Source organism: Castor canadensis, chromosome 1 (assembly GCF_047511655.1).
Source record: "Castor canadensis chromosome 1, mCasCan1.hap1v2, whole genome shotgun sequence".
NCBI lineage: Eukaryota > Metazoa > Chordata > Mammalia > Rodentia > Castoridae > Castor > Castor canadensis.
In genome coordinates this window covers 156,341,381-156,356,137 of record NC_133386.1, presented here as the reverse complement: position 1 = coordinate 156,356,137, position 14,757 = coordinate 156,341,381, and the positions used below count along the sequence as shown (strand labels likewise).

The 14,757-nt window shown below is 36.7% G+C and overlaps 1 protein-coding gene across 2 annotated transcripts in view; it reads left to right on the top strand.

Annotated features, from left to right (window-relative positions):
* Positions 1–14,757, top strand: part of Hps5 (HPS5 biogenesis of lysosomal organelles complex 2 subunit 2) — a 35,248-nt gene that overhangs the window by 534 nt on the left and 19,957 nt on the right. For both annotated transcript variants that reach the window (XM_074042721.1, XM_074042731.1), the window contains exons 2-9: positions 2,528–2,654; positions 4,742–4,852; positions 4,993–5,057; positions 5,497–5,689; positions 7,228–7,361; positions 9,205–9,417; positions 9,895–9,966; positions 14,116–14,204. In XM_074042721.1, coding sequence (XP_073898822.1) covers positions 2,547–2,654; positions 4,742–4,852; positions 4,993–5,057; positions 5,497–5,689; positions 7,228–7,361; positions 9,205–9,417; positions 9,895–9,966; positions 14,116–14,204 — 985 coding nt within the window. In that variant the 5' untranslated portion in view covers positions 2,528–2,546. The remainder of the gene's footprint in view (positions 1–2,527; positions 2,655–4,741; positions 4,853–4,992; positions 5,058–5,496; positions 5,690–7,227; positions 7,362–9,204; positions 9,418–9,894; positions 9,967–14,115; positions 14,205–14,757) is intronic.

Sequence of the window (14,757 nt, the reverse complement as noted above, 5' to 3'; positions counted from 1 at the left end):
TTTATTTAATTTTTGTTCGCTTCTCTCTTTGGCCTCCCTTTCCTCCCACGCACCTACCGGGTCAAAAGACAGCGTTGTGATTTGCATTGTGATTGTGAGCAGCAGTTTTATCTACCTTATCGTCAAATAATCCGGGGTAATGGAAAAACATGGTTAGATTTTTTTGTGTATTTTAGTTTTAGGCCTACTTCTTTTGAGCTTTGTGACCCTTGGGCAAGCCAATCTCTTAGGAAGACAGTCTTTTAGGAGGTTGTTTCACTGATTTTGGTAAGCACCTTTTCCACCTTCTCTGGGCTTTTTTTTTTTTTTTTTGCTAGGTTAGAACTGTGACAGATGTCACAGAAGTAACATTTGAATTCAGTATTGCAGAAAGATAAGGTTTTGTTAGATAGGGGAAGAGTCCTCTGAGTTCTAACAAAGCACTTTGCTCTGTGTGTGTGTGTGTGTGTGTGTGTGTGTTGTGTATAATATTTGTCTATTTCTCTATCTGATTATAAACTAATTTCTGAAATTCTTTTACTTCTTTTCCCACCACTGTGCCTATTTTACTAGATGTTCAATAAAGTGAGTGAAAAAAATGAGGAAGGTTTCCTTGGATTTGGAATTCTCAAATACACTTTTTAGGTGTATTTAAATTGGTTTTCTTGTTTGTTTGTTTTTAGAACATTCTCCTCACAGAGGTTAAGCTGTACTAAGAACAATATTACTAGCAGAAAATAAGACTGTTTTATATGTATACAATAAAAAAAGAGCTGGGGATGTAATTCAGTGGTAGGGCACTTACCTAGGGTCCAGGGTTTGATCCCTAGCACCACAAAAACAACCTCTTCCCATAGGTTTCTATATGTTTTACAACCAAAAACATTAGGACTTTATTTTGTATTCAGATATTATCTCCAGGACCTAGAACAATGCCTGGTATACAGGTGATCTTTAATACATATTTGTTGAGTAAATGAATGTGTGAATGCATACGATTCTGAGGAAAAAATGAAAGGCACAAAATGTAAACAAAAATAAGTATAAATAGTTTCTGAATTTTTCTGTGATTTTTGTTTTGCCCTTTAGTCATAATTAGGCAGGTAGCAAAAGATAGAGAAAAGTTAAAATTAATAGGTAGAATTTTCTTAAAATTTCTTTTTTCTGGAAATTAGTGCCATTTAACAAAAAATTGTGCACATGAGAGTAGTTGAACAGAGAACTTTTGTGTTGGTTTACAAAATCTTTGTTGGGTGTTTGATACTTGCTACTTTGTATTCTTTATTCATTATGTAGTTTTTGTTTTTTGTTTTTTGTTTCTTTTGAGATGCAATCTCAGAGGTCACCCCTGCTCAGTCTGGTCTGGCACTCCTTGCCTCCATTCCCCAAATGCTGGGATTACAGGCTTACCCCACCATGCCTGGCTAGTTTTATTTATTTGTTTGGTTTTATTGAAACTCTTATTCTTTGTGCTCCAGTTCTCTGTATCTCATATCTCAAATAAGTACATTGTACTTTCATTCATTCATCATACATAGGCCAGACAGACAGAGAGACAGAAGGGGGCGGGGGAGAGATCCAGAGGCTTATTCCTATTTAGCACTGTTAAATGGCTGGGGGATAACTTGTTTGCTTCCTGATAAGGCTTTATAAATTGAGGCTTTTACAGTAGGTTGCATTTTAATGAGGGACTCCTAAAGACAGAAGATTTACAACTCAAAGAAATACAGCAGGGTTGCTATCTTACCTCAGAGGAGCTTGAACAGTTTTCCTTTTAAGTCCTACTGTGTCCATTTTACCTACCCAAACTCTTGGATATAATGGAGTAAGATCATTTTCCTGGACCTGATATTCTGTGAGTTCTGGAGTCAGGGAATGACGCTGTGAGTACACTGTTGTGTGAATGATATCTATATGTGTTTTTTTCCAGCACTTCCAGAGTAGGGGTGGTTGTCCCTTTCCCATGTTTCCCTACATTCCCTCATATATTCATTAAATGCATGCTGCTGAATGGATGGTGATTTTTTTTTTTTTTTTTGTCTTTTGGTATTACAGGGGTTTGAACACAGGGTCTCTTACTTGTTAGACAGGTGCTCTGCCACTTGGGTCACACCTCCAGCTCTTTTTGCTTTAGTTATTTTTAAGATAGGGTCTTGTACTTTTTATTAGAATCCTCTTAACTATGCCTCCCATGTAACTGGGATGAAAGGTACACATCACCACACCTGGCTTGATTGTAGAGATGAGGGTCTTGCTAACTTTTTTTGCCTGGACTGGCCTTGAACCATAATTGTCCTGATCTTGGCTGCCCAAGTAACTGGGATTACAAGTGTGCACTGCTATGTGTGGCTCAGTGATCTGGCTCAATGATCATTTTTTTTTTTTTTTTGTAGTGCAGGGTTTGAACTCAGGGTCTTGTGTTTGCTAGGCAGGTGCTTAAGTCATACCTCTAGCTTTGGTGATCTTCTTAAATTATATTTTTGCAGACTTTATTCAGGTGAATAATACTTTGTCTATCACTGAACAAATTTTATCTTCCTGGCTACAGATTTCATCTTCTTGGCTAAATGACTTTTGTGCCAGTGATACCAGAATCCTACAGCCATGTTCTCGCAGAGTTTGAGTCACTGGATCCATTACTCTCAGTCCTTCGGCTGGACTCCAGTCGTCTAAAGGTGAACTTCTTGATCCTTGTATTAGTTTCATTTTCATATTTGTGTTTTTGTGTACCCTCTGTTAAATTTGCCCCTGCCCTTTAGTTCTTTGTTTTGTGGAATCTTGACATTCCTACCTGTTATAGTTGTAGCTTACATAGAAGTAGCGTATTTATAGGGGTGTGTGTGTGTGTGTGTGTGTGTGTGTGTGTGTGTTCCTAGGGTTTGAACGCAGGTCCTCACGCTTACTAGGCAGACACTCCACCACTTGAGCCATGTCTCCAACCCTCAGTAGCTCTTTCTTGATTTATTTTTTGAACTATCATTTGAATTCTTTCCTTGCCTTGGAAACTATGATACTGATTATTTAATTTTTTCCCCTCTCAGTAATCTTGCTGTCTTCTCTCAGAAACTGATGTATTTTATTGAAATTAAAATACTATAAATGAGTATACTCCATTACGTTTTGAATAATATGAATTAATGCAATTACTCCAAAACAGGGAGTTTGAAGTAGCCCTGTTTTGGGGAGCAAAGCAAAAGGGAAGTACATGCTTCCCTCAAACCCTGATTTTTTTTTTTAATTAAACCCAGGAATGACATGGTGAAGAACAATGTCTCATAACCAATTCCAAAATAATTTTATTTTTTAAAAATTAAGATATATTTGTTATACGGGGGGGATTCATAGTGACAATTCCGATTACACTTATATTGCACATTACTTACATTGCCCCCATTGTCTCTCTCCCTCAACCCCCTTCCCACCCCACTTAAAGAAATTGCAAGAGATTTCTTAGTTCTGTTTCATATAGATATATGAAGTCCATCTGCCATATACAAAATAATTTTATTATTAATACTTTCCTACTGCTCCAAAGGCAGTAACCTTTGAGGAAAGGGAGAAAAAAATAGATGCTGTAATATGAGCAACAGTTGTGAGGATTAATACTAGAAATATTTTTCAGCTTCAGGTTTCAGAATACTTCATAAATAGTTGCTTATGCAATGAAGACGTTTGTAATCTCATTGGATGTTAGTGTTGCTGGGTTTAGTGTAGTGGTCTAGTGATGTCAGTGAGGACACTGGTTCCTCATCTTTCCTCTTCTACCATCACCCCTATTTTGGCTTTTAGTCACAGTTGTAATATATGTGTCCTAGCTCCATTCTAAATGTCTTCCTTAGTATCTCAAGTAAGAATGAAGAGACCAAGGGCAATGGTTTTATTTTCTTCAGATTCTGCTCTTCATCTGGGAAGTTCAAGCTTCCTAAGAAGCCCTCAGTAGGCTTAATTTTTATTAACTGGGATTGAATCACATGGCTACTCCTGCAGCAAGGAAAACTAGGAAAGTGGATAGTTAGGTTTTTCAGCTTCTGTGGTGGAAGCAACAAAGTTGAAGTGAGTTTGGAATGGCCCTTAGTCAGCCTACCAACTTTTGCCACAGGGTATTGAATGCTGCATGGCCACTACTTTATTCGGTGGATCAAGAAATCAGCTGGCTGGGAGTATGAAGAGACATGGCAGTGCAATGGTCTGCATCTGTGTCCATTGCAATCTTAGGCCTGTGGGTGTTTTGTGATGATTATGCAAACTAGAAATGATTTAAGTAAGCAAATGATTGAAGTTGTTTTATTCTCTGGTAACTTACTTGGTTTTCTCCATTGTGGTCAGCATTGGAATGACGTAGCCAAATTACACAAAATATAATAGCAGGCTTTTGCCAAAGAAAAATTACTCAATTGAGCCTATTCAGTCTATTTTTATTTATTTATTTTTTTGATGACACTGGGGTTTGAACTCAGAGCCTTATGATTATTAGGCAAGTGCTCTGCCATTTGAGCCAGTCCACCAGCTCTCTATTCAGTCTTTTTGAGATTCAACTAAAGTTTAAAAACAGAATGTTCATTGTTTGGTAATTTTCCAGATTCTGTGATTAGAGAGCAAATGCCATTACGTTGTATCTTTCTGGTCAGGGAGTGGATTGAGGGAGGAACCTGAACACACTCTGTATATATTTCCAGTAGATAATCTCTGTATGTATTTCTAGTGGATAGCTTATTTGGTTAATGATTGTGATTATCTCACATGTGCCTCTTCACATTTTTAGTGCACGAGCATAGCTGTGTCTCGGAAATGGTTGGCACTGGGCAGTTCAGGAGGAGGGCTCAATCTCATTCAGAAAGAAGGCTGGAAGCACAGGCTTTTACTTTCACACGGGGTAAGATCATGGGCAGCCCTGTCATTTATCATTCAAATATCTTTCAGAAATGTGAATTTCTTCAATGTGATTAATCATTTAGAATAAAAGAAAAGTGTAAAAGTTAAGGTTTAAAAAATATTTTTCCTTTGGTGCCTTAGGAAGGTGCAATTTCTCAGATTTCCTGTTGTTCACATGATGATGATTTTGTTGCTGTAGCTACCAGGTAAGAAACTGTTTTTAAAAAATCTGATCTTTTCCATATGGATTTTAAATTGACAAGTATGTTTGTTTCGGTGACCATCCATCTCAGTTTGCCTAGTACTTTCCCAGTGTTAGCCCTGAAAGTACTGTGTCCTAGGAAACTTCTCAGTACCTAGCCATCCAGGGTAAACAATTGATCACCCTGGTATTTGTGAAAAATACTAATTTGAGGTGGTAACATTCCAAAGGTCTTAAAAGAGAAAAGGAACAGAGATAATTTAGAACATTTAAGTTCTCCTATTTTATGGTTTGGTACTAAAACAAGGAAATGAATGCTTTGACTTCTTCCTTTCTGGAGAACAAGAATTTGCATACCTACTTAGTATGGTTGATATTATAATGCAATTAAATTGTATCTTTACCACTGCCAAAATTTGCTTCCTGTGACTCAATTTTTGCAGTCAAGGTCTTGTAGTTGTTTGGGAATTAAATCAAGAGCGTCGTGGGAAACCAGAACGAATATATGTGTCTTCAGAACACAAAGGCCGAAAAGTTACAGCTCTCTGTTGGGACACAACTATTCTTAGAGTTTTTGTAGGTGATCATGTGGGGAAAGTTTCTGCCATCAAACTCAACACTTCTAAACAAGCAAAGGTATGGAGCTACTCCAGTTTTTTTGTGTATTTACCAAGCTATAAGGTGTTGTCTTGTAGAACTTTGAATGAAAGGATACAATTTTATCTATTCTCTATCTTGGGGGAGGGAGGAGACTGATATAAATCCTAGATGTGATTTTGAGACTTGTTTGTGGTATGTGTGGTGTCCTATTCTAGTTTGACATTGTTGCAAAATGTCTTCAGTAATTTGTACATTGTTTGTTGCAGTACTCCCTAGTTCCCCTGTGTGGTTTATTTAAATAAAGTATGCTTTAATACAAGGCTATTAAGAAACAAAGGTCATCCAGAAGAGCTGGATCCTGGTGGTCATGCATGTAATCCCAGCTACTCAGGAGGCAGAGATCACAGTTCCAAATTAGCCCAGACAAATAGTTTCAGAGAAACTGTCTCGAAAATACCCAACACAAACCAGTGACTTGAGTCACTGGTAGGGTGACTCAAGTGGTAGAGCACCTGCCTAGCAAGCAAGCATGAAGCCTTGAGTTCAAACCCCAGTACCACAAAAAAAAAAAAAAGAAAAGAAACAATAGATGTCTATTCAGTAGCTGTATGAATAAAATGGCAAGCATAGATATGCACCAATTGTCCAGGCTTCTATTCTCCTGACCCCATGTAGAAGAAAACCATGGGCACAAGAATATTTTCTCTCAGGATATCTGTAACTTAATGTGAATGGAACCACAAAGGGACCTGCTGGCTTGTGCTCAGCTGTGGAGGTCCCCAGGCTCCCTGGAAGGGTTGACACTTAGGCTACTTTAACAGGGTTTTGGTTTGTGTGTGTGTGTGTGTGTGTGTGTGTGTGTGTGTGTGTGTGTGTGTGTGTTCGTACTTTGGTTTGAACTCAAGATTTCACACTTGTTAGGCAGGTGCTCTATTACTTGAGCCACACCTCCAGCTCCATTGAGACAGAGCAGACCAGTTTCTCACTGTCATTTCCTCTAAAACCATTATATCAGAAGTTGGGAATTTGTCTCTTATTGGTTTATTTCCATGTAGAATCCTGGCAGAAAAGAAGAAATCTAACTACTATTGGCAAAATTACTCTACCTTAATGAATACATTAGAATATTCTTCAGGCTTGGCCATCATGAGCCATCAGATATTTATTTGATTCCTAACATTTTTATTAATCCAAAATATAATTGAAACCCTGTACCTATTATAGGTCTGTCTTTTTTCCAAAGAGAGAAGTATTGTCTATAGATGAAAATTCTGTCAACACTTTAAAACTTGCTTCATCTTTTATATTCCAACTTATGATTACATTATGATTAGATTCCAATTTATGATTAGGTAATCATAAACAGAGCCTTAATTTTTTTCTGAAGTTATGTATCAAATTATTTCACAAAACTTTTAAGCAAGTAAAACTTATGTATCTTTACAGGCACATTAAATTTTGACCCATTTTAAAATTTTATTTCATAAAGCTTTTCATTTTAAAGGCAAAGAAAAGATGTATGTTATGTGTATATGTTATAATAAACGTTGTTTTCCTTCTCATGGCCTTTTTAGACAGCTGCTGCCTTTGTGATGTTTCCTGTTCAGACAATAACAACAGTTGACTCCTGTGTTGTACAGTTAGATTATTTGGATGGAAGACTGCTTATATCTTCACTTACTCGATCCTTCTTGTGTGACACTGAGAGGTATATTGAGCAACTATGAGGCATTTTGGAATTTTAGGGTCTTGAAAATGTCTAACTCAAACCTCAGTTTAATTATACAGATATTAATAAGGAGCCAGTTAAATACAAGGTGATCTTAGGAAGTAGAGAGGAGGTAAAAGAGACTAAGATAGTCCAGTGGTGTCTAAGACAAGTATTCGATGAACTATACCATGAGGCATAATCTAAGTGCCATGAGAAAAGGCCAAAGGTCTGTTCGAATTTTGTTAATGAACAAGGTGAATCTGAAGAGGGAATAAACAAACAGAAATGGAATGATGGTATAGCAGAAACAACATTGTGTAATGAAGCCTGATTGATAGGATTTCAAGTCCTGGTTCTACCCCTCTTGAAACCTTGCTGTTTCCCTATCCAGAATGAAAAAACAGTTTTAAGGATTAGCTGATATAGTGTGTATGAAAACACTTAACCTCATATCTGTCACATATTTGCTTGAAAATGTAGAACGTAGGTTTAATGAGATGTAAGTGAGAATGAGTTGACTGCATTCTTTAGCAAACATTTTTGCTCTTATGGATCCTTAGCACTGTGTTAAATATCATAGAAGATATAAAATAAACAAGAAATATATTTTATTTCCTAAATAAGGAATATAAGAAATAGACTCATAATTTCTTACATTGCTCTATATACATTTCAAAGCACTTTCATATCCATGTTCTTCAAGTAAAGCAGGTGTTTCATTTTTCTCACAGAGCAAATAAATACAATAATATTTATTGAATTATTTAAGATCATATAGTAATTCTTGCTAAGTCATTTTCCAATATAAGAGATTGAGTTTATGATTACATGACTATAATCCTGTAATCTCAGCACTCAGGTGGTGGAGATAGGAAGAGTGTGAATTTGAGACCAGCTTGGGCTATATAGTAACACCCCATGTCAAAAAAAAAAAAATTGGGAATTGGGTTTATGGTGAGTAATGGCATTTGTCCAGAAAAAATCATAGTCTGTTGTTCATATAGGTATAATCACCATATGTAATGTGGTAGGTACTGTGAAAGTATAGTCATAAGAAGAATATAATTCAGCATATGAGAGTCAAGAAAGTTTCTCAGAGCAAGAGTGATGGAGCCAAGTTATGGAGAATAACAGTTTTTAGGAAGAGGTAAACTCATTACTACCTACCATGTTCCCAAGCAGTGTGCTAAACTCTTTTATATAGTAATCCATGTAATCCTAAGGGAGCAGAATGTTCCAAGGTACAGAGTTTCAGGAGAACTTGGCAGTTTGGAGAAAGAGTGAGAAGTTTATTGAGTGTTTGTGGTGAGAGAGTGGCTTGGAGACGGAGTTGAATAGGTAGATTAATAGCTTCCATAGACTGTGCAAAGAACAGTGTATTGTACAAAGTGACTTGGGAAGCAATCAGTAGGATTCAAGGATGCATGAAATGGTTTGTTAGTACTCACCTTTTAGGTTTGAAACAGGCCTTCCCATTATTTCTGAGTCCCTTATTCTGTGAATGATAAAATGAGTACTAATGTGAAGAGATTTATTTCTGTCACAGAAATAGTTAATGGCAAATCAAAGTCAGACCGTATTTTTGACCTTTCTAATCTGTTGTTCTTTCTAGTGTATTACTTATGTGAATAAGGAAGAGAACATTGTCGGTGAGGTTATCATGACTATGCAGATTTGTAGACCCATTGTTTTTGTTTTTTTGTGGTACTGGGGTTTGAGTTCAGGACCTTGTACTTGCTAGGCAGGCGCTCTACCACTTGGGCCACATCTCCATCCTCGACCTATTGTTTTTAAACTTTTTTATATGTAAGTATATTTTCTATTCCCTTTTGGATATTAGAGAAAAGTTTTGGAAAATTGGAAACAAGGAAAGAGATGGAGAATATGGAGCATGTTTCTTCCCTGGAAAATGTTCTGGGAGTCAGCAACCTCTGATATATTGTGCTCGTCCTGGCTCCAGGATATGGGAAGTGAACTTTGATGGGGAGGTTCTGAGTACACATCAGTTCAAGAAACTCCTCTCATCGCCACCTCTCCCTGTAATTACTCCAAGGTAATGATTTACATGGCAGGTTGGGATTATTTGAGGAACTTACATGATATTCTATATGTGTTAAAGATTTTATTATGCCTTTTAAGAGTAAGGTAGAGCCAGGTGCTAGTGGCTCATCTCTGTAATCCTAACTACTTGGGAGGCAGAGCTCAGGAGGATTGAGGTTTGAGGCCAGCCCAAGCAAATAGTCATCTTGAGAATACCCAACACAAAAAAAGACTGCTAGAATGGCTTGCCTAGCAAACATCAAGCTGAATTTAAACCGCAGTGAAAGAGAGAGAGAGAGAGAGAATTTTTTTTTAAAAGGCTCAGAAAAACCAAGAAGTCTTCAATTATCTTTTTATGATTAGAGTGAATTGAATAAGGGCAGATGCATATAAGCTCCTAAATTTGTTTTGGAAGTCAAAATTTCTCGATTGGGAAAAACTATAATTTTATGTTGTGATTAAATCATTAATAGCTATGTTTACCTTCTAGGTCAGAGCCTCAGTATGATCATATGGCTGGATCCACCCAATCTTTGTCATTCCCCAAACTTTTGCATCTTAGGTAAGTTTCTCCTTTAGCATGCTAAGTAAGTGCTCTGTTCATGAGCTACATCCCAACCAGTTAGCTTTAAATTTTTATTTATTTTTTTGTAGTGCTGGGAATCAAGCCCAGAACCTTGTACATGCTAGGCAAGGCTCTAAGTGGACTACACCCCAAGCATCTACCCCCTTTTTTTGGGTGGTACTGGGTTTTGAACTCAGTGCACCTTACTTATTAGGCAGGCACTCTATGACTTGAGCCACTCTGCCAGCCCACCCCCTTATTTTTTGAGACAGAGTTTCACTATGTTGGCCCCAAATTCCTGGACTCATGTAATTTTCCTGCCTCAGTTTCCCAAGTAACCGGGACTATAGGCATATGTCACTATACCTGGTTACCTTTTTTTCCTTTTTCCTTTTTTTTTTCTTTTAGGAGACAGGCCTTATAAACAGGCACAAAAATAATTGTAGAATTTATTCTTGGAAACTTGGTGAGATTTCAGGTCTCTGCCTTTTAGGTCCTCTGACAAGTACCTTACGTGAAAGATTTGCTCAAGGCCTCAGCCATATTCTGATTTCAGGGTTCTTCTAGCTTTCTAGTTGTATTAGGTGCAAAATCCACTATTAAGTTACAGCATAGAGTGCCGCTCTAGAGGTTGTCAACTAATTCTTACATCTTGTTCTACAAGGGTAGAGGTCTAGTGTATAATTTCCAGCCAATCTAGGTATTGGGACTCTACTTATTTCATCAGTGAAAAGTATTTTTAATACCCCTTATGCTAATTAATAAGATCTCTGATGCAGATTCAGAGAATACTGTTGAGAGGTTTTTATAGGGTACATTGGAGTATGCACTTTTTTGTGTGTATGGTATTGGGATTTGAACTTGCCTTCATGGTTTCTAGGCAGGCACTCCACCGCTTGAGCCACTCCAAAGATCCCTGAGTAAAGAGATATGCTTTCTTTCAAAGAAGATGATTTAAAAAAAAAAAAATAGCAGAAATAATAGCTAATTTCCTCCAAGGGTAAGGGATAAAAATTTGTTCATGTACATGCCACACTACCTACACCAAAAGTATTTAAAAGTGAATTATAGATGTTTTAATGCTTTAATAAATCTATAATTCATCCCAGAGAAAGGCATCTATTTATTTGTGCATAATTATATAAAGCATATTAAAATCTCTTTCTCCATTAGCAGTCTTCCTTCATGTTATTTATCACAGTTTATAATTATATATTCATTTAACATTTATACCCCTCTTACCCATGAGGGCTTTGTGGCTGTTTTGCTTGCCATTGTATTCTCAAGGCTTGGCCTAGTAGCTGGCACATGATAGATAATTAACAAATATTTGTTGACTCTAATGGGATAGGTGGAGTGATGCTAGCAGCTGCAGTACATCTGCAGCAGTAGCAGTAGCAATGTATTTCTTCACCTAGCTCTCAGTCATTTTCTGTCCTTTTAATGGGATCCTAATAAATGCTTACTTTGTCCTAAAAAAAAAGTACTGTGGCCTAGCTATACATTAGAAAACATGTTCTTCTTCAGTAGTATGCTTGGCTCTTCTGGTAGAGTTATTCCTTGAGTTTGGTAGTTTAAAGTTACAGTCCCTGCCACAGCAAACAGCTTTTCATGATAGGGCTGGAGGGGTGGCTGAAATGGTAGAGTGCCTGCCTGGCAAGTGGGAAGGCCTGAGTTCAACCCTCATTACTACAAACAAAACTAAAACAAAATAAAACCAAAGAAACCCCAAATGAAAACCCCCAGAGCCTTTCATGATCTAGACTTGAGTATTCCTCAGCTTAAGCAATCATTTGTACCAATTTGTCTTTTTGTTTTCCTCCATCAGGCTTGGATTAGATACTTGTTCCATATAATGTTGTCAGACCTCATTCATTCTTCTGTCTTTTCCACTATCTTACTATATTATGAATATGTATGTGGAAACTCCAGTGCTAGGCATATAAAGGCTGCCAAATATACCTATTCAGTGAAGATTTTTTTTTTTTTTTTAAAACATGCATAAGAGGGCTCTTTTCATTCCTGTTTATTTGCTCTTTTCCCCATTTGTACACTTGTGTCCTATGGTGCCTTTACTGGAAGAAGCTACAGATCTCACGATAGGACATTATTATATACTATGTTTTATTTTCTTCAGGTGTATTGGTGTCACTTTACTTTCTTTGAGTGTTTTAAAGAGTGCTATTAGACTTGGGTCCCAGTTTATTTATTATCATTAAAGGGATAAAAGGATGAGGAATGTATAAATTACAAGTATCAGCTCTTATCTAGTCTCCCCACCCCCCCATTCAAGCTACGTTACTATTCTTAAGAAATTTTCCAAGCTGAATATCCAGTTCAGTATCGAAATCATCATCGCATATCTCTTTACTCAGGGATCCTGTTTTTCCTTCTCTGGTTCTTGAAGGCAGCCTTCCCATTTTACTTATTTTGGACAGGGTTTTGACCATATCTTTCATCTTTGCGACAAAGATTATTTTCCAATAAGGAGAGTGATCTTGGCTTCTGTACCAACAGAATATTTTATATATGTATATACATATAATACACATATATGTATATATATGTGTGTGTGTGTGTGTGTATACATATATATATATATATTTTTTTGTTTTTGTTTTTAACTCTAGAGCCTACACTTTGAGCCACTCCACTAGCCCTTTTTTTGTGTGTGTATGTTAGGTATTTCCAAAATACGGTCTCATGAACTATTTTCCCCAGCTGGCTTTGAAGCTTGATCCTCCTGATTGCTGCCTCCTGAGTAGCTAGGATTACAAATTCTGTTAATATCATGCTTAGTTTCATAACTACATGGGACCATTTTTAGTACTGTTAGGGAAATAAAGACAAAAAATATGGTTCCTCTTCTCAAGATTTTAATTTATTGGAGAGATGTAGTTTATTTCTAAAAAAAAGTTTTAACAATAAAAAAAATAAGAGATGTGACAGAGCAGTACATTGATTAAGTGGCATATGAGTGAGGTTGACAAGAAATAGGTTGTACAGGGGGAGGCACAATTGCCCTGGGTTGTAGGGGAAGATTTCAGGGGGAAGTAGAACTTCTGCTGGTCCTCAAGAGGTGGCTAGAGTGAGAACTTTGTAAGTAGGGCAATGCTCTGACCAAGGATAAAAGGAGCTTATCAGTGGTATGTAAAAAGCAGTGGCAGTCTTGAGAAAGTAAGTGAGATATATGAGATATACTTATATTTATATGAGTGAGTGGTGTAGGGAAAAGATGAGCAGAGATAGAGCACGAGAGCACTGGAGACAGGTGGAGAACTAAGAAAGTTAAGTATTCCAGAGTCTAGGAGTTGAGATTTAGGAAAGAAGGAAGTCTGGTTGGGGATCAAGAAGATGGGAAACTATGTAGGGTTATTGGATTTGGCAGTTAGGAATAATGAGGACCCCAGATAACAGGAAGTGGGTTTGTGAGAATAAGTGAGGGAAGAAGTAGATTCTATGAGGTATAGAGAAAAAAAAGTCCAGATCTTTTGGAGCTAGACCATCCCTGGTATAAATTCTGATTCTTTTGCCTTCATACCAAATGGCCTTGGGCAGAATATTTATTCTTTCTGACCCACAGCTTTCTTTTTTATAAAATAAGAATAATATTTCTACCTTGATGGTAGAATAAGTTCAATAACATAAGTGGATCTCTTAACAGTGCTCTGGCACATAGTTCATCAGATGTTCTCAGCCTCTTATCACCCACATACAGCTAATGGAGTCAGAATGTTAACCATTTATAAAAGTGCTCATTAGAGCAATGATTGGCCATAAGGTCTTTGTCTGTTTTAAATGAGCCCCTGTCATTTGAAATATGAGAAGTTTAACTATTTTCATAAATGCTGGGTAAGTTGTTATTACTAAGCTTTTCTTTTTTCAGATACCAGCCTTTCTAGAAGATATTTGGTGTATGCACCTAAAATTCCCAATTTGGCATCACTTTATTTATTTTTTTTAAAGTAGGCTGTTACAGACAGAAAGAAGGTATTAAATCTTGATTAGATAGATCCCACTTGTATTTCCTTTGTACATTATGACTTGACTTTAATAGCTAAGGACAGGATCTAAATTCAGAGACTTATAAAGCTCTATATCCTAGCAAACTTGAATTGTCTAAACTTCTTTGATTTTCTCTTCCAGTGAGCACTGTGTGCTGACTTGGACAGAAAAAGGAATCTATGTTTTCATTCCTCAGAATGTACAAGTTCTTCTTTGGAGTGAAGTGAAAGGTAGTTATATTTTTATTTCTTATGTAATTTTCAATCTCATAATTGCTTATGAAGTTTAGTTATTGTAAGAGGATCTCTTTCAGTGAAGGAAATTGAAAATATAAAGAATAATAGTCATTGTATGTGACGTAAGACAGAAAAAAATCAATCTTTATATTCTTTTGGTTAAAACAAGAAACGTGGGAAATGTAACATTTTTTTGCATTGCTGTTAGATTGTACATAGACTTTTTGGGTCTTTTCCTACTTTGTAAAAAAAAAAAAAAAGAAAGAATTACTTACTGCTTGGATCAACATTGGTTTCTTACAGATTAAGTTCCTTAAGGATGTTCCTTGAAAACTAGTTAAAGTTTCTTAAAGATGTTCTGCCAAAACTGGGCATGGTAACCCACACCTGTAAAAGCAGCACTTGGGAGACTGAGGCTGGAAGATTTTGAGTTCTAGACCAGCCTGGAAAAAATAAGCAAACAATAAACAAAAAAACCCAAACCAAAAACAAGATGTTCTGCCAAGACAGATTGTTACATTAATTGTTTGTTGATTTGTATACTCTG